The 23178-nt window shown below is 41.8% G+C and overlaps 1 protein-coding gene and 1 pseudogene across 1 annotated transcript; one reads left to right on the forward strand and one right to left on the reverse strand.

Annotated features, from left to right (window-relative positions):
* The first annotated feature begins 10344 nt into the window (after positions 1 to 10344).
* LOC143277996 (uncharacterized) lies at positions 10345 to 11365 on the forward strand (annotated as a pseudogene).
* Positions 11366 to 13630: 2265 nt separating this feature from the next.
* Positions 13631 to 18428, reverse strand: LOC143277997 (uncharacterized). The gene is made up of 3 exons (XM_076583009.1): positions 18360 to 18428; positions 16521 to 17834; positions 13631 to 14779 (listed from the first exon to the last, which is right to left on the reverse strand). The coding sequence occupies exons 1-2, from the start codon at positions 18426 to 18428 to the stop codon at positions 17340 to 17342; spliced, it is 564 nt and encodes a 187-aa protein (XP_076439124.1). The 3' UTR covers positions 13631 to 14779; positions 16521 to 17339.
* Positions 18429 to 23178: the final 4750 nt, after the last annotated feature.

The following is a 23178-nucleotide window of genomic DNA, read 5'->3' on the forward strand; positions in this document are numbered from 1 at the left end:
TAAAAGAAAGGCGACGTAGACATAAGATAATAATGTACTTTAGAAATATCAACAATATTTGTCCTCAGTACCTTACCCACTTATTGCCCCCTCTCGCGTCAACAGCAAACCCATACCACAGGCGAAGACCATTTGAACGAATCGTCCCTCCACACCACACTGACATTTACAACACATCTTTTTTCCCTTCAGCCACAGCTATTTGGAACACCCTTTCTCTTTCTGTTCAACAGACCCAGTCTCTCAGTCAACTGAAACGCTACCTTTCCTATACAGACACTACAGTCCCACCATATTATTGTCTGGGCAAAAGGAAAGAACAAATTATTCACTGTCGTCTGAGACTTGGTATGAGCGAATTAAACTCTGACCTGTATAATGTGTGGTTCGTCCGTCGGGATCGACGAGGACCATCTAGTCATCCTGGCGTGGGTGGGTTGGGCTCTGTGGGTGCGCAGATGACTGGTCAGGCCAATCCGCGCCCGAAAGGTTCCGACGCAGTGTGGACAGGGGATGGTGGCGGCTGTCGGGGACTTGCTGGCACTGCTTTTCCTGGCCTGTCTGCGTTGCTCTGCTGCAGCGCTTCTGTTGGCCTCACAGGATTTGGCGCCTTTGTGGACAGCTGAACGCCACTTTGGTCTGTCCTTTGCATTCAGCTCCCACGTGTCGTGGCTGATGCTGAAGGCCTTCAGAGAAGCTTTCAGAGTGTCTTTGAAGAGCTTCTTTTGGCCTCCATGGGAGCGCTTGCCATGTTGGAGTTCGCCATACAGCAGTTTCTTGGGGAGCCGGTGGTCTGGCATGCGAACTACATGGCCTGCCCAGCGTAGCTGGGCCTGCATCAAGATGGTGTAGATGCTGTGCAAGTTTGCACGAGTGAGCACCTGTGTCAGGGATCTTCTCTTGCCACTTTATGCCGAGAAGTTTAATGAGGCTGGTGGTGTGGAAGTGGTTAAACTTTTTGGCGTAGCGTTTGTAGACCGTCCATGATTCACATCCATAGAGCAGTGTGGTGAGAACTATGGCCTTGTATACTTTGAGCTTCGTCTCCAGGGTGATGCCTCTCCTGTTCCAAACGTTCTTATGAAGTCTGCCGAAGGCAGCGCTGGCTTTGGCGAGTCTGGCATTCACCTCGTCGTTGATGACAACTGTGCGAGAGAGTGTACTGCCCAGGTATGTGAACTTGTCCACCGCGTTCAGTCGTTACCCGTTGATGAAGATGTTTGGTTCAACGTAAGGCTTTCCTGGAGCTGGCTGGTGCATCACCTCAGTCTCCTTTGTGCTGAATGTGAGGCCAAAGTTGTCACAGGCAGCAGAGAACTTGTCGACGCTGTGTTGCATGTCAGCTTCAGAGGCAGCGTTGACAGCGCAGTCATCAGCTAACAGGAAGTCGTTGACTGTATAATAGACATATAAAGAATGACCCATCCCGTGCTTGCAGTTTTCCACAAGAGACAGCTGAGCATTTTCTATTGTACTGCCCGAACCACAACATACATAGAACAAACACTATTCATAATCTCCCACAAAAACATATCACTGTACATAACTTACTATTTGGTAACACCTCCTTTAGTCTTGAGATAAATGTAAGCATCTTTGAAACTGTTCATAAGTTTATTACTCAAAGCGAACGATTCGATCCCTAATTCAGACAATTCCCTCTTTTTATGTATATGTATATGTGTCTATATGTGTATGTGTGTATGTATGTGTGTATGTATATGTATATATATTTATATACATATACATATGTATAGAAATAGATTGTGTCTATATGTGTATGTATGTGTTTATGTATATGTATATATATTCATATACATATACATATGTATAGAAATAGATGCGTGTGTGTGTGGATGGACATGTGTGTACATATACATAATTATATCCATATATGTTTGCATGCATCTAATTCAAAGGTTTATGACGATGAGAAATATCCTGTCTGTATGCATATATGTAAGTGCATGTACCTGAAAGAGTGCTGCCCTTTATTTGCCAGCTCATGATATGAATACATGATGGCGTGCTTGCCTTTTTTTTTCTTTTCTTTTTTCCGCGGGACGGTTGGCCTTCGCCGCTTTGTTTGTCGGTCAAGTTTAGTCTTGCTGTTTGTGCCCCAGCGTTGATGCTTCTCGTTCTCTCTATTGACTTCTTCCTCCACCACTCGTTTATTATTCATTTTCTTCACTTTATTTATATCTCAGCTTAGTTTTGTTCAAAACTCATGTATGTTCTAGTTATGATGACATCCGTCACATATTCAGTATGTACATGTGTCAGGACAGGACTTATATAAGATTTTCTTGTTGTCCTGTTCATCGATATCTGTGTTGTATTGTGACATGTTCCAAATAAAATACTGTTTAAACCAAATATACGAATTTGCTCGTGTCTGTGTTGTGTTGTGTTGTGTGTGTGTGTGTGTGTGTGTGTGTGTGTACCACTGTGTGTGTGTATGTGCGTACCTGTGTACCTCTGTGTGTGTGTGTGTGTGTGTGTGCCTGGCCTTTCTATGGCGTGCCCTGAACATGTAGTCACTGCCCCGATGGCCGTAAAAGGCTTAGAACCTGTAACCTTTGCACCGTGTATAATCTCACATTCACCTTCATGTGAGTCGTATTTCGTATCACTGTGTGTGAGATTGGGCGGAGGTCGGGGTGGGAGTGGGGTTTGTTCAGGATAACCACCAACACCCCATCGGTTCTCACACGTCATCAGTTTCCACAGACACACAAAGTTTGCCTACACAGCTCCAGATAGGCCACTTTACAGATATTGGAAATGTGCTGTGGGAAGGAAAGAGACTGGTCTACGGTTATGCCAAGACTGCGAACAAAAGGAGGAAGTGAAACAGGGGTGCTATTGATCAGAACAGAGTCAGGAAAGGAAGGATGATGGCGAAACTTTTTTTTTTTTTTTTTAAGACGTCAGTCTTATCGTCGTTTAGTTGCAGTTTACTGAGAGTCATCCAGTCCTTTAGGCCAGCAGTACACTCCAGTGTTTGAGTCACCAGTGCATCAATTTCAGCCATGGAAGCCGACTGATAAACTTGAGTGTCATCAGCAAAGCTCTCATGAGACACCGCATGATGACTGATGACATCCGACACTGGAGCCGCATACAGAACAGGACATAGGGATGGAGTAGGATGGAGTCGGGATGGATAGGGGATGGAGTGGGGATGGGGATAGAGTGGAGTGGGGATGGGGATGGAGTGGGGATGGGGATGGAGTGGGGATATAGTGCGGATGGATGGGGATGGAGTGGGGATGGGGATGGAGTGGGGATGGAGTGGGGATATAGTGCGGATGGATGGGGATGGAGTGGGGATGGGGATAGAGTGGAGTGGGGATGGGGATGGAGTGGGGATGGAGTGGGGATGAAGTGGGATGGAGTGGGGATGGGGATGGAGTGGGGATGGATGGGGATGGAGTGGGGATGGGGATGGAGTGGGGTTGGAGGGGGAATGGAGTGGGGATGGGGATGGAGTGGGGTTAGTGGGGATGGAGGGGGATGGAGTGGGGATGGGGATGGAGTGGGGATGGGGATCAAGTGGGGATTGAGTGGGATGGAGTGGGGATGGGGATGGAGTGGGGATGGAGTGGAGATGGAGTGGGGATGGAGTGGGGGTGGAGTGGGGATGGGGATGGAGTGGGGATGGAGTGGGGATGGGGATGGAGTGGGGATGGAGTGGGGATGGAGTGGGATGGGGATGGAGTGGGATGGACTGGGGATGGGGATGGAGTCAGGATGGAGTGGGGATGGAGTGTCAGTGGGATGGAGTGGGGATGGAGTGGGGATATAGTGGGGATGGAGTGTGGATGGTGATGGAGTGGGGATGGGGTAGGGATGGAGTGGGGATGGGGTAGGGATGGCATAGGGATGGAGTGGGGATGGGGTAGGGATGGAGTGGGATGGAGTGGGATGGAGTGGAGATGGAGTGGGGATGGAGTGGGGATGGAGTGGAGATGGAGTGGGGATGGAGTGGGATGGGGTAGGGATGGAGTGGGGATGGGGTAGGGATGGAGTGGGGATGGAGTGGGATGGAGTGGGATGGAGTGGGATGGAGTGGGGATGGAGTGGGATGGGGTAGGGATGGAGTGGGGATGGGGTAGGGATGGAGTGGGGATGGAGTGGGATGGAGTGGGATGGAGTGGGATGGGGTAGGGATGGAGTGGGAATGGAGTGGGGATGGGGTAGGGATGGAGTGGGGTGGGGTAGGGATGGAGTGGGGATGGAGTGGGGATGGGGTAGGCATGGAGTGGGATGGAGTGGGGATTGGGTAGGGATGGAGTGGGGATGGAGTGGGATGGAGTGGGGATGGGGTAGGCATGGAGTGGGATGGAGTGGGGATGGGGTAGGCATGGAGTGGGATGGAGTGGGGATGGAGTGGGGATGGAGTGGGGATGGGGTAGGGATGGAGTGGGATGGAGTGGGGATGGGGTAGGGATGGAGTGGGATGGAGTGGGGATTGGGTAGGGATGGAGTGGGATGGGGTAGGGATGGAGTGGGATGGAGTGGGGATGGGGTATGGATGGGGTGGGATGGAGTGGGGATGGAGTGGGGATGGAGTGGGATGGAGTGGGGATGGGGTAGGGATGGAGTGGGGATGGGGTAGGCATGGAGTGGGATGGAGTGGGGATGGAGTGGGGATGGGGTAGGGATGGGGTGGGATGGAGTGGGGATGGAGTGGAGATGGGGTATGGATGGGGTGGGATGGAGTGGGGATGGAGTGGGGATGGGGTAGGGATGGAGTGGGATGGAGTGGGGATGGAGTGGAGATGGGGTATGGATGGGGTGGGATGGAGTGGGGATGGAGTGGGGATGGGGTAGGGATGGAGTGGGATGGAGTGGGGATGGGGTAGGGATGGAGTGGGATGGAGTGGGGATGGGGTGGGGATGGAGTGGGGATGGGGTAGGCATGGAGTGGGGATGGAGTGGGATGGAGTGGGGATGGGGTAGGCATGGAGTGGGGATGGGGTAGGGATGGAGTGGGGATGGGGTAGGGATAGAGTGGGGATGGAGTGGGATGGAGTGGGGATGGGTAGGCATGGAGTGGGATGGAGTGGGGATGGGGTAGGCATGGAGTGGGATGGAGTGGGGATGGAGTGGGATGGAGTGGGGATGGAGTGGGATGGAGTGGGAGTGGAGTGGGATGGAGTGGGATGGAGTGGGGATGGGGTAGGCATGGAGTGGGATGGAGTGGGGATGGGGTAGGCATGGAGTGGGATGGAGTGGGGATGGAGTGGGATGGAGTGGGGATGGAGTGGGATGGGGTGGGAGTGGAGTGGGATGGAGTGGGATGGAGTGGGGATGGGGTAGGCATGGAGTGGGATGGAGTGGGGATGGAGTGGGATGGAGTGGGGATGGAGTGGGATGGAGTGGGAGTGGAGTGGGATGGAGTGGGATGGAGTGGGATGGAGTGGGGATGGGGTAGGGATGGAGTGGGGATGGGGTAGGCATGGATTGGGATGGAGTGGGGATGGGGTAGGCATGGAGTGGGATGGAGTGGGGATGGAGAGGGATGGAGTGGGATGGAGTGGGAGTGGAGTGGGATGGAGTGGGATGGAGTGGGATGGAGTGGGGATGGAGTGGGATGGGGTAGGGATGGAGTGGGGATGGGGTAGGCATGGAGTGGGAGTGGAGTGGGAGTGGAGTGGGGATGGGGTAGGGATGGATTGGGATGGAGTGGGGATGGGGTAGGGATGGAGTGGGATGGGGTAGGGATGGAGTGGGATGGAGTGGGGATGGGGTGGGATGGAGTGGGGATGGAGTGGGGATGGGGTAGGCATGGAGTGGGAGTGGCGTGGGAGTGGAGTGGAGATCAAGTGGGGTTGGAGTGGGATGGCGTGGGGATGGAGTGGGGTTGAGTGGGGTTGGGGCGGGTAGTGGGAAGGATGGAGGGTGCAGGTGGGAAGAGCGGAAATGAGGATAGGCAAATAGGGGAACAATCCGATGTATTTCTGATTCAAAGCAAATCAAATCAAAAACACTATATTAATCCACATGGAAATTAAGTTGTGCAATCACAGGCTCATTGTAAACACTGGCATAAAATCATGCGCAACATAAGAAGAGATTAAAACTAGTCAAATAAGAATTCCCGATAGCTGACGATATACTAACCTCCCCACACACATACTCATGTTAAGACAATAGGGTATTGCACAACAATATTAACAAATGAAAACATCCAACAAAAAAAGGGTATAAATTACTCAAAATGACATGCTTGCACGCACACACACACACACACACGCACACACACACACCCACACACATGCACACACACAAACACACACACACACACACACACACACACACACACACACACACGTTAAGACCATAAGGTATTGTACAACAATACATAAATAAAAACATCAAGGGAATAAATCGTATATATAAGTAAAATGCACACACACACACACACACACACACACACACACACACACACTCATTCACACACACACTCACACACACACAAACAACGTATGCATGCACATAACATATGTTACGTCAAAAAAATTAGAACATTAACATTAAGATACATGAAATCCAAGTAAAATAAGAAAATATTTAAAAATCACTTCCGATCACACACACACAGAAATGCTTGCCCGTGCTCACCTGCTCAGTCCCACATGCACGCATGTCTGCTCCCATACACTCGTCTGCTGGTGAAGTTCAGGTGTTGCTGTGGCGAGGGGGCTTGTGGGGTGGGAGGGTTCACTTAGTGTATTGGATGTTTTGATTGTGTGCGCGAATGGCTGTAGGAATAAATGAATTAATGTATCGAGATGTTCCTGCGCGTGGAGCTCTAAACCTACCACTTCTGTCTGACCTTCTGCTATTAATGTCATCATGTAGTGGGTGTCTTTCGTCGTTCAAAATTGTTATTAGTCTGTCAGTCAGTTTTCTATTGTGCATGTCGCTAAAGGTGTCTTGTCTTATACCCACCACCCCACCCGCTTTCCTAATGACTTTTTCCAACCTGTCTTTGTCATGTTTGGTCAGGTTTCCCCCCAAGCACACGGCTCCGTATGTTAAAACACTGCAGACAACAGATGTGTAAAACATTTGGAGCATCTGCTTGCATACATTAAAATATTTCACAGCCACATTGTAGCACAGAGTTGAGCGTGACACTGACATTGTACAGAGAGAACATACAAGTTATACATGACACTGACATTGTACAGAGAGAAAATACAAGGTACACATGACACTGACATTGTACAGAGAGAACATACAAGTTATACATGACACTGACATTGTGCAGAGAGAAAATACAAGTTATACATGACACTGACATTGTACAGAGAGAACATACAAGTTATACATGACACTGACATTGTACAGAGAGAACATACAAGTTATACATGACACTGACATTGTACAGAGAGAACATACAAGTTATACATGACACTGACATTGTACAGAGAGAACATACAAGTTATACATGACACTGGCATTGTACAGTGGGAACATACAAGTTATACATGACACTGACAGTGTACAGAGAGAACATTCAAGTTATCCACGACTTTCTTGTAGACTTTGTGGACCATTCATGTGTGCCGCCATTACTAATCTTGGCTAACATCTCAGGGAAGTCTATTTCCGGCAAAACCGAGAGCAAACACTTTTTTATTACGTACTAGGTCAACGTGCCCACGTGGAACCATGCCAAAAAAGAAAAACTGTGCTGTCTTAGGCTGTACCTACAAGCTCGGACAAGTTGAACAAGCTTCTGAAACAGGAATGTTTTGACCATAAACCGATGCTACGTGAAAACTGTGGCTGCGAACCACCCTATCAATGCCCTAAGACGAAGATCGACATCGAGCGTGGAGGGCGGCAGTCTACGTCAAAAATCCCCCAAAGCTAGAGAATTTCTACGTTTGTTCATTTCATTTTGTTGACAGACGGCCTCTGAAGATCATCCTGATCCGGAACTCTTCTTAGGCTTCCCAAAGAAAGTCAGCAAACTTAGAAAGTTACAAAGAGGTGAGTCTAAATAACAGTTACAGCAGTTTTGGGCTCAGGTGTAGTTTGGTGTGTTGATTTATGCTTAGATTGGGGGTGTTCGTAGGAGTTAATAGCCTGTGTTCGAAGAAGATGAAGAAGTGCTATATAAAGGTTATGCAAAATATTATTATCATTATTATTATCACAGCCAGCAATAAAACTTTTGCAGAAAGTATTATTTTCAGTTGCTGGGTTTTTTTCGTGTGTGTGTGTCTTTTGGCACAATAATTTGAGAATGCCTGCATAGATTTAGATCAAACTTTCAGGGATGATACTCAACTACAATATCTACCCCTAGAAGTTCAAAATTCAAAGTTGTACATTAAAAACTGGATTTTTTCATAACTTTATTTGTGACTTTTTGTGGGGGCCCCTGGCGCTTTACTTTCACCAGAATGCAAAAAGTCTAGTTATTATTATTACTGCCCACAAAAAAAACACAAAAAAATTGCGGAAGGCATTGTTTTCAGTTGGGTTTTGTTTGTTTGTTTTTGTTTTTTTTCTTTCCACACCATAACTTCAGAACACCTGATTGGATTTCGATCAGACTTTCAGGAATCCCTGCAGTGGGGCATTGCAGATTGTGAAATTAAGGGCCCCTCCTGTTTCTGGAACCACAGGAGCTATCAAGTATGCTGTCGTTAGGTAGTTAGGGGTTCCTCGTTCCTACCATGCTCTATTTTTTCTCCAAGCTTCTTTTCTTAATTCTGCCTTTTGTGCTCTTCATCCTGCCTTTTTGCCAATTTTTCTTCCCAGCTCCCTGAAGATGGAGTATGGCTACCTTAATGGTGGGATAAAAAAACAGTCATACATGCAAAAATCCACCCTCACGGCTAGGTAGGTGGGTGGTGTGTTGACATGCTTAGATTGGGGGTGCTCGCAGGAGTTAATAGCCTGTGTTCGAAGAAGAAGAAACTTTCAGGGATGATACTCAACTATAATATCTACCTTAGGTTTAAAATTTATAGTTGTACATTAAAAACTGGATTTTTCATTAATTTATTTGTGACTTATATGGGGGTCCTGGATGGTATGCATTCATCAGAGTGCAAAAATTCTATTTATTATTATTACTGTTCGGCCCTGGCTACTCATGCATGTCTCCAGTGTGATAGTGTGAAATTACCGAAGGGCCAACATCAAAATTCTCTGGTGTTGCTTCATAGGAGATGTCTTTACCCGTGATAGTCTCCCCTGTGCACTAGTGAAATTCTGTTGATGTTGTTGAAGAGAGATATTTGAGGTGGGCTCCCTCTGAGGAGTGAGCCTGAAGCCGGAGTATGGCCGCCTGTGTGGCAACTAAGCTGTCATACACGCAACACAACATGTCCTCTGGACATCCCCCAGAGTTTGTAGCCGGGATCGCTAACAACAACGACAACGACAACATTATTCTTATTCTTCTTATTATTATTATCATTATTATTATTATTATCTCTATCATTTTTTTAAATTTTTTTTTGACATAGAAATGATTTTATAATTATTTTCTGTCTGTCAGGGTCTGGAAATATAATTTCACAACCTATGCTATATGGCACTGAGTTTTATTGTGTCAAAAAGCATGAAGTAATAGGTGATTCTATACAAGTATATAATTATAATTTAATTTTGCATTTATGTTGTCTTTTTTTTACTTCTCTAATATCACTCCAATGTGATTAGATAACAAAACAAAGCACAACTACAACAATTACAATTTATATAGAGTGTACATACAGAAGCAGGAGAAACAAATGTGAGTATAAATATATACAATTTATTAAGAATATGTATACACATGACATTTTCATTACAATTTGTTTGAAATCTGTTCTCCAGACAATGCTGCATCACAGCTGAAGAAGCCAAAGGCAGGAGACTGCTCAGCCGAGACTTCAGGAGCAGACCTTCCAGCTGAAGCACACGCTGTGGAGCCTCTACCCAACCTTTCTGAGGAAAGAGGATAGCGGGTCTACTGACAGGGCTGTGGAGTCCACAACTGCAGCAACGACTACGACTTCAAGCTCAAGTGGGGGTGAAATGCATTCTGTTGGAACCCAGTGAGTAAATGTGCCTGAAGAAGACCACGAGTACAGCCAACCAGTGTACTTGAAATATGCACTGAAAAATGATGACAAACAGGTGCAAACAAGTAATGTGACAGTGGATGTTGGTCAGATTCAGAGTTCATTATTTGCAACTCTGATACGAACAGAGAAAGACTCCAAATTGTACACAGGCATCCCTCTGTCTGCACTCCACATGCTAATCCAATGCATGGAACCGCACAAAAATGTGTCATTTGGAACAGAACTTTCAGATCAGATTCTGATGGCGCTCATGAAGCTGAAATTTAATCTACTGTTAGCTGATCTGGCAAGAAGGTTTGATGTTTCGGAGTCGGTGGCAAGCCGTATCATCAACTATTGGATAGATACACTGGTTGAACATTTTTAAGTTGATCGTTTGGCTTCCAAGAGAAACGATTAGGGCTACTATGTCTGAGTCGTTCAAAGCAAAATACCCAAGAACAACTTGTATTTTGGACTGCGCAGAAACCTTTGTGGAAAAGGCGACAAACTTGGACTCAATGGGAGAAACATACTCAAACTACAAGTCGCATAATACATGCAAATATTTGGTGGCAACTGCTCCTTGTGGTTTGATTATGTTTATCTCTCATGGTGGCCATACCAGTGATAAATTCATTACTCAAGACTCCAGGATCTTGGATTGCCATACAGGTGGTGATGAGGTCATGGCTGACTGAGGTTTTACAATTGGTGATCTACTCTATGAAAACGTGTGAAGCTCAACATATCTGCGTTCAGTTATGGGGCACAACTGAGCCAGGAGGATGTTTGTACAACTAGAAAAATAGCATCTGTGAAAGTGCATGCTGAGCGTGCTATTCGGCGCCTGAAAGTCTTTAAAATACTGTCTCATAGAGTGCCAATCAGTCTTGTGCCTCAACTGGACACAATTATGATTATCTGTGGTGGGCTAGTCAACCTTCTACCAGAACTTATTAAAGACAAAGACACAGAGTGATAACATTCTTCGGTAATCATCTTATATTAGTACCTACATGTATATCGACTTATTGGAAACAGAGATGAAATGTGGTGTAGGCCTACTGTTTTCTTTTGATGTTGACAATGACTGATAAATGTTTTAACATTTCTTTTTATAATGCAACATACTAAAACATGTCAAAGTGACAGCTAATTGTGCTGTCTCAATATACATGTATGATGGATTTATTGTTTTTATTTTCAACACCCAAACTTGCGAAGGTGGTTTTGTTTTCAGTCGAGTCACTTTGTATGTAAGTATCATGCATACAAGCAGAGTTATACATTTAAAATTAAGTGGGGGTTTTCAGACCCAAAATTATTTTTAATGGTTTTCATACCCCCTAATAAAAATCTTGGGGAGTATTGAGACCCTCAGTTAAAAAAAAAAAAAAGGAAAAAAAAGGGTACAGCTTGCAATCAATGTTCTTGGTAGGCCCTAGAGTATTTTTACATGGTTAACTGACTGCACTTTTTTTTTCTTTTTTTTTTTATACTGAGGGTCTCAATACTCCCCAAGATTTTTAATAGGGGGTTTAAAAACCATTAAAAATGATTTTGGGTCTGAAAACCCCCACTTAAATTTAAATGTATAACCCTGATTGTATGCATGATACTTACATATGTGGCCGTGCTCCGAGTGGTTATTCAAGGGTACGGCACAAAAGACTTAACTAAATATGATTAATTGAAGGCCTGGAACATATAGAGGCCAGTCACAAATGGCTTTTTCTATTGTTTTATTTACAATATTCTAAAAGAAGAAGACTAAGAAGAAGAAATAATGAGAAGAAGACAGTGCCTGAAATGACACAAACAAATGTCATAAGCACAACATGTCGGCACAAGTGAATAGTAAAGCATATGTATACATATTACATGGAAAGACTATCACTCGGGTTTGGGAAACGCAACAACATAATGCATATGTGTGAAGACCAAACACTGACATCAAATGACATTTGTAATACATTTAAGTAGTGCAGTTAAAGTGATTGAAGCAATGCTGACTTGGTGAAAGTACACTGACAATATAGATTAGGTAAAGCTTATACTGTGTCAAAGTGACTCAAATGAATCAGTTTATCATGTTGCACTATACTGGAGTAAGCCGTATAGGAGACAGCATGACAACTAAATTACAGTTAACAGACTGATACATACCAGGTGGCTTTAACCAATAACTGGTATTAATCCAACACTATCTTGTAATCACAACAGTAGAATACTACACACATCTTAGAGTACTGAGAATCAGTGAAACACTGTAACCATCAGTGATAGCAAATGAGAAAGAACGCATCATATGCACCCACTAGAATATTCTGGAACAAACTATTAGTGTCCAGAGACGTAACTGACTGTGACGTTAAGAATCAAATGGAACACTGCTCCATGCAAATGATGACATGGCAATTATTTAGATCAATCATAGCCGAGCTGTGACTAACATGTCAAAGCAATAACTGAACAAAGAATTAACTGAACAAAGCAATAACTGAACATACTCATATGAACACAAGTACTGTGTCGAATAATACAATTTACAAATCAACACATTCTACACACTAGTACTTACAGCAATACGTAGCGAGGTGTCAGCCATTGTGGGGGCACACACGACACAACACACTGCTCGATGCAGCAAGAGAGAGAGAGAGCAGGCTCTGGTCAGATGACTGACCAGGTATGAAATGACCACTCATCATTCACTGTGCCAATTTATGCAAGTTTAGCGGACCGCAAAGTCCGTCACGTGTGCTTGCGAGCAGATCGTCACTAATCACGGAGAATCCGATGACAATTGTGTTTGTTTAAAGGTGTTCAGTGACAGATTTCTAAATGATTCCTGAACTGATTTACGTCGGATAAGTTGCAAAAGAAAGAGCTCAACACCTACTTTATAATGAGTATAAAATGAAGTGTTGGTTATTTAAGATAAATTTATAATCTTAATTTAAGTCACCTGAACAGGGTCAGTTTTAACAAGCTCGTCGCTGAAAATTACAAACTGCGTTAAATCAGTGTAACGTAGGCAAGCATAAATGGAATAGATTTAAAGAAGGAATTGCGACGATTCTGCCAGTATATAATACTTTGTAGTTTACTGATCTGACAAAAGAGGTATTAATTAATTACGGTGGAACAGAAACACAAGTTTGCTCTCAGCCAATGACGTACCGCGATGCGACACTGGCCAAGCAGATGGCCTGGCGAGGACAAAATGATGTAAGCGGAGTGACGTCACACAATCCTGTGCGCAGGTTAGGAGGGAAAACTGTCATCTGCTAATACAGCTTGTGTGTGAGGCAAGCTAATACAGCTTGTGCGTGAGGCAAATATTGGAGCAAGCATAGCACTTGGTCACACATACAAAGTGACTCAACTGAAAACAAAACCACCTTCACAAGTTTGGGTGTTGAAAATAAATATTATGGACGGTGTCTACAACCCCCCCCCCCCACCCCCCCACCCCCACCCTTTATGTGCTGGAATGATCATTCTCAAGATTGTGGGCACTGAAGGAAAGAAGAAGAAGAAGACTGTGTGTGTGTATGTGTGTGTGCATGCACACGAATGCATACAAGGGTGTGTGTGTGTGTGTGTGTGTGTGTGTGAATGCATGCAAGGGTGTGTGTGTGTGTGTGTGTGAATGCATGCAAGTGTGTGCGTGTGGGCGAATGCATGCAAGGGTGTGTGTGAATACATTGTGTGCACATGTGCATGTGTGAGGTGTGTGTGTATAGGCATGCGGCTGTATGGCTGTGCGTTCGTTATGTGTGCATACACACGTGGTTGGTAAACATTGCATCACTGATGCTCTGGTTCTGAATAGTGTATACTTATGACAATGTTAACTTGGAATGGTAATAACTAATATTAATAATAATAACAATAATAAATTAATCCATTTTTTGTGTGAGTGATCTAGATTACTTTCTTTTATTCACTCTTTCAAGACCTGTCAGAGTTTAAGGCTGTATTAGTCAAATTATGTAAAGTAAAAAGCCTGAAAACATAATGGTATAAATGACTTGAGATATCATTATTGTTAACCTTTAGTTTTATTTTGAAGTAATGGTAACCCTATAAGAGTGTCTTGATCAGCTAAAAGTCTTGTGTTTACAAAAATGTTGGTCTAAAAACAAGCAGAGCTATTTCATGAATATGACATGAAACTAAAAACTATTCCAGCTGACCAGCACAGCCTTACACTCTCAAAGCAATGACATGTAACCTGACTTTGTGTTACTAAGTGGGTGAGGAGACAGACAAGATAAGGGAAGAAATATTTAGCAAGTTCGCTTCAGTCTTCAGTCTCTCACTCTCTCAGTAAACAGAAACAGAAAACAGACACAAGGAATTTTCCCTTGAGCCAATTATAATTATTAAGACAAAAAAAGAAAAATGTTTTTTTCATTCACTCACTCTCTTCACCTTGAAAGAAATTATTTTTTTTTAAAACAGGAACAAATGTCTTGACTGTCACAAGTCAATTCTCTCTGTGCACAACTTGACTGATCCAATCCCAGGATCGAACTTAGTCCTAGGCCAGCCAGTTACGTCTACTCACAGTAGCGTGTGTCAATGTCCACCCCACTCACTCGTGGGAAACTTGGGCACCTCCTCCTCAGTGAACGTTCCAGTTCCACATGGGGTCCCTCCACTCTATGGCCGGTCAACATGGAGCCCTGATAACACATTTTCCATGTTTCAGCTCTTGGCACACTCCATTTAAATTCTTTCTTCACAATGAACGAGCATCCAGCTAATCCTCTTTAATGTTCCCCATTTCATTTAACTGTCCCCTTATGTTATTTTCTTATATTTACTGTCCATTCACACCACTCATGCATTCATACCATTTTCCATTTAACAATACAATATTTATGAGTCACTACGTCTTATAAATTACACAAAAAAGTATTAATTTATCAAAAAGCAAACATTTCAAAACCAACAGCAAAAACTACTAAATTCTCAAACTATTCAATCATAAGTTGAATTTTGAATAAAATAATCCAGCAACTAATCACTGAATAAACAATGAAATAAAAAACTTAATTTTTTCCCCACCTGATGTTCAGAACAGTCAAGGCTAGCTCCGTCTCACAGACACACATCACCTGAGCTCTGATGCATTCAGACTGACGCTACAGCACTACATATACGCACACACACACATGAACATGCACAGCTAACGATTCACCCACACTTAACCACATGCAAAACTTTTTCACATTCATACAGGTACAAAAAATATTTCTCGTTGAAACTTCCTCTGGACACAGGCATTCATAACTCACTCTGTCACACTTTGCCACTTGAGGATTAGTTGTACTGACAGGGGAGCTAAATTATTACTTTTCAACCTACCTATCAGCATTTTACATATGGGTTTGTTCTCAGAAGTAAGACACTTGGTGTTTGTCTTCAACTGAGATGAAAAATTAGGTAGAGTAAAATTTAGAGAAATCATTACATCTTTTCTGTGTTATTTGATCAGCATAAGTGGTCACCAAAACTGTGAAAGTCAACCTGATGTCCTTGCTTCATCTGCAATTTTACATAAATTACAAGGCACAATATATTATATGCCCAAAAAGTAAAACTCTTTTGTTGGTAGAGCTGATTTTGATATGGTGACCAGAAAATGTAGTAGCACGTTAAAAAGCATACACGTGTTCATCTGCCAATAAGTTATTTTCATTTCCATTTAACGCATTGCTTACAGTCCACTTTTTAAGGATGGGGGGGATACAAAGGAAATAGTTGTAGCCTATCTTGGAGTGTAAAATTTTTTGACATTTTTGGTGATTTTATATGCCTCCAGTATAAATTTGATTTTAACACTGTTAAAATGCTATTTATAGATTCATGTAATTTAAAGTTTATTTCAAAATGTGACAGAGCCGGTCTTCATTTTAATATTCTGGGGTTTTTTTCTCACTCTTTATGTTCTCATCACAAATAAGTAGGCCTACCAACTTTTGAGAACAACCCACAATATGAATGTAATGTAACTTTAAAAGCTGCTGCCCCTTTGCCATCATGTCATGACAAAACAGCTTTGCCTACAGTCAGTATGCAAGACAAGCACAGGCCTACCCCGGTACAACCACAAATTTCTCTCAAAGTAGTTTTCACAAACATTTATTTACACCTCAATAAAGTACCATTATGAATTTTAAAAAAAACTACCATTATGAATAAAAAAAAAACAACAACAACCAAAATCAGTAAATAAAATACGACCAAACAAACAACATCACACTCATTTGATAAAGATCCCATCAATAAATCAATCATCTGATCGTTATTGTAGGTTCAACTCCCCGTCTCAGTCATACATTTTCAATTCAACATGCATTTCACGTTTTAAGTCTCCAGAATAAGAACAGTTAATATTTTTTACAGAAGTTAGTTACTCACTCATTGCTTAACGTCCTGCAGACCACACAGAGCCGTATCAGGATGATGTACAGTGTCTACTGAAAAAAAACCTTAATTGTTTGTGTGTCAAATGCCCCAAAGATGGACCATGTTTACAGGAACATAAAACTGGGAGGCGCTGGAGATGTAACAACTTGTGTGCTCATTTTACGAAACCAGATTTTTAAAAAAAAAATTTTAAAAACAGTCTAAAAGGAATTGCAAGGAATTCAGATAAAATTAAATAAACATAAGAACAGGCATAAATAGCTACTGCAATTAATTTTTGCAATATTGATACTGAACTTCACCTCCTATTTTCCCTACCTACCCTACACAGTACAATTTACAGCATATGATAAATATACATGGCTCATACAGTGAGGGATGACAGACATCGTTCTATACAGAACACTTGATTTGAACTTTCTTAAGTTAGAAATTAGCTTAGCAGCTGCTGTTCCTTAAGACAAACAAAGGCATCCACATTTTATTTCAATAATTACTTTATGTTAACCACTAAAGCGCTATCTTAATCTAATGAATATTTCTTCACAAAGATTGGTATAGGTGAATTTATTTCGCAAAAAAGTGTGAGGTATAATTTCTGTTAATTGGACGAATGTTTTAATCATAAATGGGTCTTTAGGCATCTTTCAATTCTTTGTCCGACATCAGAACACAAAAAAGTCGTCACTGTGCAAAGATCGGAGAAGATGGCCAAATAAGGGACTATACAATTTGCGTAAATCAGAATTATAAAAATCTACTGTATCAATGGTTGCGTGTCAAGGTAACATATTTCGCACTGAAAACCAGTCAGCCCTCAGCAAAATCATCTGTCAACCTCGGCAGCATGTGCTTGAAATAGAATTGTCTCAAGCGAGCAACTTGTTGTACAACAAAGTCTGCATCATAAGGAACAGAAATGAGAACATGCTTTTCTGGTGTCCAGATGAAAAGTTTACTGGCATGGATCCCAGTGCAAAACATGGTCAATTGAATCTGGGTGTAATACCCCCTTGGTCCATTTCTCGACAATTCATAAGCACTGTCAACAATCTTAACATCACTTGTTTTCTTTTCACAATATTCTTCAAATGAAGTTTTGTTTATGTCTGGACATTTGATTTCAACAACTTCATGAACTGTGTTCTCATTTCTGTTCCTTATAATGCCATCTGGACTTGCAGACAACCATGGATGCTCACTACAAACTACAGTGCCCTTTTTCTTAACTTCATATCCCATTTCCTGCAAACAGTTAACAGCTAATGGTTCACTGACAGTTCCATGATGTGTTGAGGCATTACCCTTGAATGTAGGATAAATATGCTGTTGCATAAATTTGTCGGGATTTGTAGTGTGCCTGACTGGCACTTTCTTTGCCGTGCTGGCTGTTATTCTAAGTCTTCTGGCATCATGCCACAGTCTGGACAAATTTTGTTCTTTAGTGTCGCCGTCCAAAACAGACATGCTGGCCTGGTCCATGTTGACGTACTTCTCACAGAACCCTAAGCACTTTGCACACATGTTTTCCATGTGCCCAGCTTCATGAGCAGAGGGTGTATGCTCAATCACACACGATTCAGTCTCAGAGGGCACACAATTTGATGTTGGTGCAGTCATGCACTTCCTGATAAGGGAGTTTTCCGTGTAAAACAGACCTTCCACAGTGAAGGAACTAGCTGTCTTTCTCAATGCTGAGGTTTCCAGCTGAATGGAACTTCGGCACTCTTGTTTGCCACATCTGCATAAAGACAGACAAGATAGCATGCCATTCAATTCAAAAGGTACATGATTAGCTTATTCTTAAAATTGTCAAATGGCCCTGCTGGCCTGGATCTTTTCTCTTTCTATTTGTTTATTTTGTTCAATATCTGGTATTGGCGTTGGAGTGTGCAACATTTGTGTGCCTCCTATTATCCTGTTTATGACATGACAAAAATATGCTAATACTGGCAGTATTATCACATTCCCATGCATCTGCACAATAACTGTTCACAATTAGTTCAGTGGTTTCGGCACAGACCGACCCACCTCTTCTCTGCACTGCGCAAAACTTGGGCTCTTGCATTTTGTTTACTCTTATCAGTTCCATATAACCTTAACAACCATTTACTCTTGCACAGCAGCTTAGATTATATCAGAAGAGTGTACTGAACATAGGCAAAGCGCCGAAGTAAAATAAGTGAATTTAAAAAAGTAACAAATAAAATTTTAAAAATACATGAACTAGAATTTTTGCATTCTGGTGAATGTATACCCCCCCCCCCCCCCCCAAACAAAAAGTAAATTTAAAAAAAAGAAGTGACAAAAAAAGAAAAGGAAAAAAAAAAGAACTTCCGAAAACTCTGTTCTAATCGCCCATTGGCTGTTGCTAGGCATTGCTGACATATCCTAAATGAAAGGGAAAATGTGATTGGTCAGCTGTCAAAGCTTACTATTACAGGCGCCCCTCTTGAAAACCGGTGCTCTCACGGGCGTGCGACCCTGGTTGCCGAAAAGCGAGTTTTCGATGTTGCAACCCTGGCAGCCAGAAGGTTAATATAGCCATATAAAAAAAGAGGTGCGAAGTGAGATTGAATGGTAATTTAAGTCATAAATAAATTAATGAAAAATCCATTTATTGTGGACGGTAATAAATAAATATATAAAAAGTGTTTACCATCGCTACTGTAGACAGTGTCTGGCTTGTGTCGTTTGAAGTTCACAGTGGCAATCCGTTCGGGCTGTAAATTCTTTTGTGTCCCTCGGTTCCATTGCTGTTGCTTATCAGTGCAGGAGGCCCCAGTCATATTGGTCCCAACAGCATATTCTGCCTGCACACAGTGAATAAAATGCTTAACAAAACAGTCATATAAATCTAAATTAAAATGCAATCATTAATGTGTCTGTGTCAGCTTCAAATTTAGTGAGCATAGCATAGCTTACCAAATGAATCTGTAGACTAAAAGTATTTTGTCTTTGTTCAAACAGAACACACTAGTGTGTTTAAATTACATTGATTTATCCAGAATCCAAATTTTTCATGACAAAACTCATCCCTTAGAAGTCTTTGATGACACAGAAGTTTTTAAAAGTTCAGATTCACTCGACAAGCCATTCTGGATTTGACAGACTCAGTCAGTAGGCTAATGAACTGCACTTCCATTATCGAAGGCATGGCTCGCTCACTCCTGTTTTGCAAGTCTGCCTTGCATTACGCTACTATCATACTATGCTATCGGGACTTTCCAAGATGTCGGTGAAATGATGTGTCAACCTGTCAACAGTGTCCAGTTATCAAATTACACACATTTCTGACTGTACACTATTCATAGTTTGTACTATTCCTTGCTTTCTTAACCAAAATTTAGGCGAGCATGTGTGTGTGTGTGTGTATGTGTGTGTGTGCATGCAAGGTGTGTGTGAGGAAGGGGGCAGGGGGGTGTGGAGATGTGGCACTGATTTGTGTCCAGGAATATTTTTTATATTTTCCTTTTCTATGCTTATGTGTCATCATGTTTTATTCAATTATTGTGTATTATTTTACCCTGATTAGATGTAATGATTATTGTATATTGGTATTAGTTCAGTATTTTACTGGAAATGTGTGTGTGTGTGTGTGTGTGTGTGTGTGTGTGTGTGTGTGTGTGTGTGTGTGTGTGCATAGGTCCCCATGGACCTAACATTTACAGGGTCCACTGGACTCTCTCTACCTAATTTTTGGGAGTCCACTTGCAAGTTTGTGCATCATTTTTTGCATAATGCACTTTAACCTGGGCCTCTGATAAGGTACTAGGTAGTTATATAAGTAATTCCTTCTATGTAGTCATTAAGAACAAATGGACCTAACATTTTGACTATTTGAGGGTCCACTAGACCCTCTACTCCCAATTTTTGAGGGTCAACTTGCAAATTTGTGCTTCAATTAAGCATAGGTGGGGGTAATGGGACCTCTGGTGTGTGTGTGTGTGTGTGTGTACATTGTGTACATGTGTATGTATGCATGTGCATGCAGTGTGTGTGTGTGTGTGTGTGTGTGTGTGTGTGTTTACACACAAGAAGCAACATACCCACCAAAATACCACATTAGACCACCTCTCCCCATGTATGCAAAACTGGTTTAATATCTAAGCTATCAAATACCACACAACATTCGGTATGGATTCAAGTTATCCCTAAGGTGCAAGTACCCGGTACCATATTAAGGATACACGTTCACTGTGGAAGAGGAGACCTTTATAATCAATACTGAGCATATTTCCAAAATTTTCACCCGCACCCCCTCACCCCCTTTGCACACACACACACACACACACTGAAATGAATCTGGAAAAAGATATGTCAATACATGGTGTGCTATAAAATGACATCTATGCAGCAGTCGTCAAATTACACAAATTTCTGACTGTACAGTGTTCATTGGCCTAATTTGTAATTATTATCCCATTGTATTATTATCTGTTTTGTCCCCAAACAAAGAATAAGTGTGTTGTGTGCTCATAAACAATAATATCAATTTTTTTTTAAGTATTAAATGAGCAAATGCATTATACTATTGTTAAAATAATTACAGTATACACTATGTATAGGCCTACAGTTAAGTTACCCCCATGTTGTATGAATGCATGCATCTATGAATTTATGTAACTTTGTAAGAATATATGTTGAAATGTATATATATTGTGTGAGCAATTAAATATAGCAGAAAATGTAAACCAAGATGTATTGTGGATTTTATATATATATATATATATATATATATATATATCTCCATGTGTTGTGTGTGCCAAATACATTTGCAAATAATCTTTTCATTTGAATAACCTTTCCCTGTTTAAGATTTTTTTTGTTTGTTTGATTTTCTGTCAATAGTGTCATGTTGATATAATGAATAAAATAAAAAAAAAGTTGAGAAAAAATAACTGGTGATGTGGCCTCACAAGACTTAAGTTAATAAGGTTTAGCAGTTAATCTTGGAGCATTTACCATTTTCCCTTCCTCTCAGTATTGTTGAACATCTTCCTAATTGAACAATACTGAATGATTTTGCCTTCTGTGCAAACATTTCAGGAGGCGGAAAAGTTTATCTGAAAATTAGTTTTTACAATTCATGAATCTTTGTAACAATCTTGCAAGAAGTTAAAATTTAAGTACTCTTGCTTTGAACAATTTTTACATTGGCATCTCTTGTGAATACTTATACTGTTTAATAATTGTGCAGGAAATTAAGTGTTCTGTCCTATCATATTCACAGATACTGATATCATGAGGAGCATGAGGAGCAGTCAGAGAAGAGGTGTGTTCAGTTTGTGGTCACCTTCCTGACTATAGAAAGGGAAACATAACAGCTGGATATTCATTTTGTGTAAGCAGATATATGTGTGAAAGAGAGAGAGCGAGAGAGAGAGAGAGAGAGAGAGAGAGAGAGTGTGTACCGTTCGAGCAAGAAATATGTCCCTTCAGTCTTGTGTGGTGCCACACATCTTTAAGAAATCAACAATCATTCCTGTTCCAAAAAAAAGCACAGCCTAGTTGTCTTAATGATTATCATCCTGTAGCCTTAACATCAGTCGTAATGAAAACATTTCAACGCTTGATTCTACAGTTCCTAAAAACCTGCATTCCTCCATCTTTTGATCCCTTTCAGTTTGCCTATAGAGCTAACAGATCAGTTGAAGGTGCCATTAGCATAGATCTCTACCACGTCCTCAGACATCTCGAAAATCCTAACAGCTATGCCAGGATCCTTTTCATTGACTACAGCTCTGCATTCAACACAATAGTGCCATCAAAATTATATTTTAAACTGAAAGACCTCTCGCTGCCTGAATCAATTTGTGCATGGATCCTAAATTTTCTAAGATGCATACCACAAGTTGTTAAAGTTGGTGACCTCACTTTCTCCACATGCATTCTCAACATAGGCACCCCACAGGGATGTGTTCTATCCCCACTACTGTACTCACTATTCACACATGACTGTGCAACTCAAAATGAATGTAACACCATGGTCAAGTTTGTCGACGATACTACTCTAGAAGGGCTGATTACGAACAGTGATGAGTCAAAATATAGGGAAGAAGTACATGAACTTGAACTCAGAACTTGTCAGCTGGTGTGATCAAAACAACTTAAAACTCAACATATCAAAAACCAAAGAATTAATTCTAGATTTCAGGAGGACCAGATCTGACCCCTTACCACTTGTCATTGAAGACAAGCAAGTAGAGATCATCAGTGACATTAAATTTCTCAGATTGATCATTTGAAATGGGAGAAAAATACAGAAAAAATTGTTAAGAAAGCACAACAGCGCCTGTACTTTCTTCGGCGCCTCAATGAGTTCGGACTGAAAAAAGAAATCATGGTTGATTTCTACCGAGCAGTCACTGGAAGTGTGCTAACCTTCGCTATTACTGTTTAGTACGGAAACATTTCCAAGGCAGAAGTCGCAGCCCTTAACAGAATCGTAAAAACATCCAACACAACTCAATACAATACAACCAACACAATACAACACAATACAATACATCCATGTACTACAACACAATACAATACAATACATCCAACACAAGACAACTCTATATAATACATCTAACACAGTACAACAGAATACAATACATCCAATACACTACAACATAATACAATACATCCACCACAATACAACACA

The sequence above is a fragment of the Babylonia areolata genome, chromosome 35, assembly GCF_041734735.1.
Source record: "Babylonia areolata isolate BAREFJ2019XMU chromosome 35, ASM4173473v1, whole genome shotgun sequence".
Taxonomy (NCBI): domain Eukaryota; kingdom Metazoa; phylum Mollusca; class Gastropoda; order Neogastropoda; family Buccinidae; genus Babylonia; species Babylonia areolata.

Excerpts from the sequence above, each read along its gene's own strand:
- LOC143277997 (XM_076583009.1), bottom strand. The coding sequence starts at position 18,428 with ATGTTGCACACTCCAACGCCAATACCAGATATTGAACAAAATAAACAA. Across the intron at positions 17,835-18,359 it reads TAGAAAGAGAAAAGATCCAG|GGTAATGCCTCAACACATCA; the intron begins GCCAGCAGGGCC and ends CCTACATTCAAG.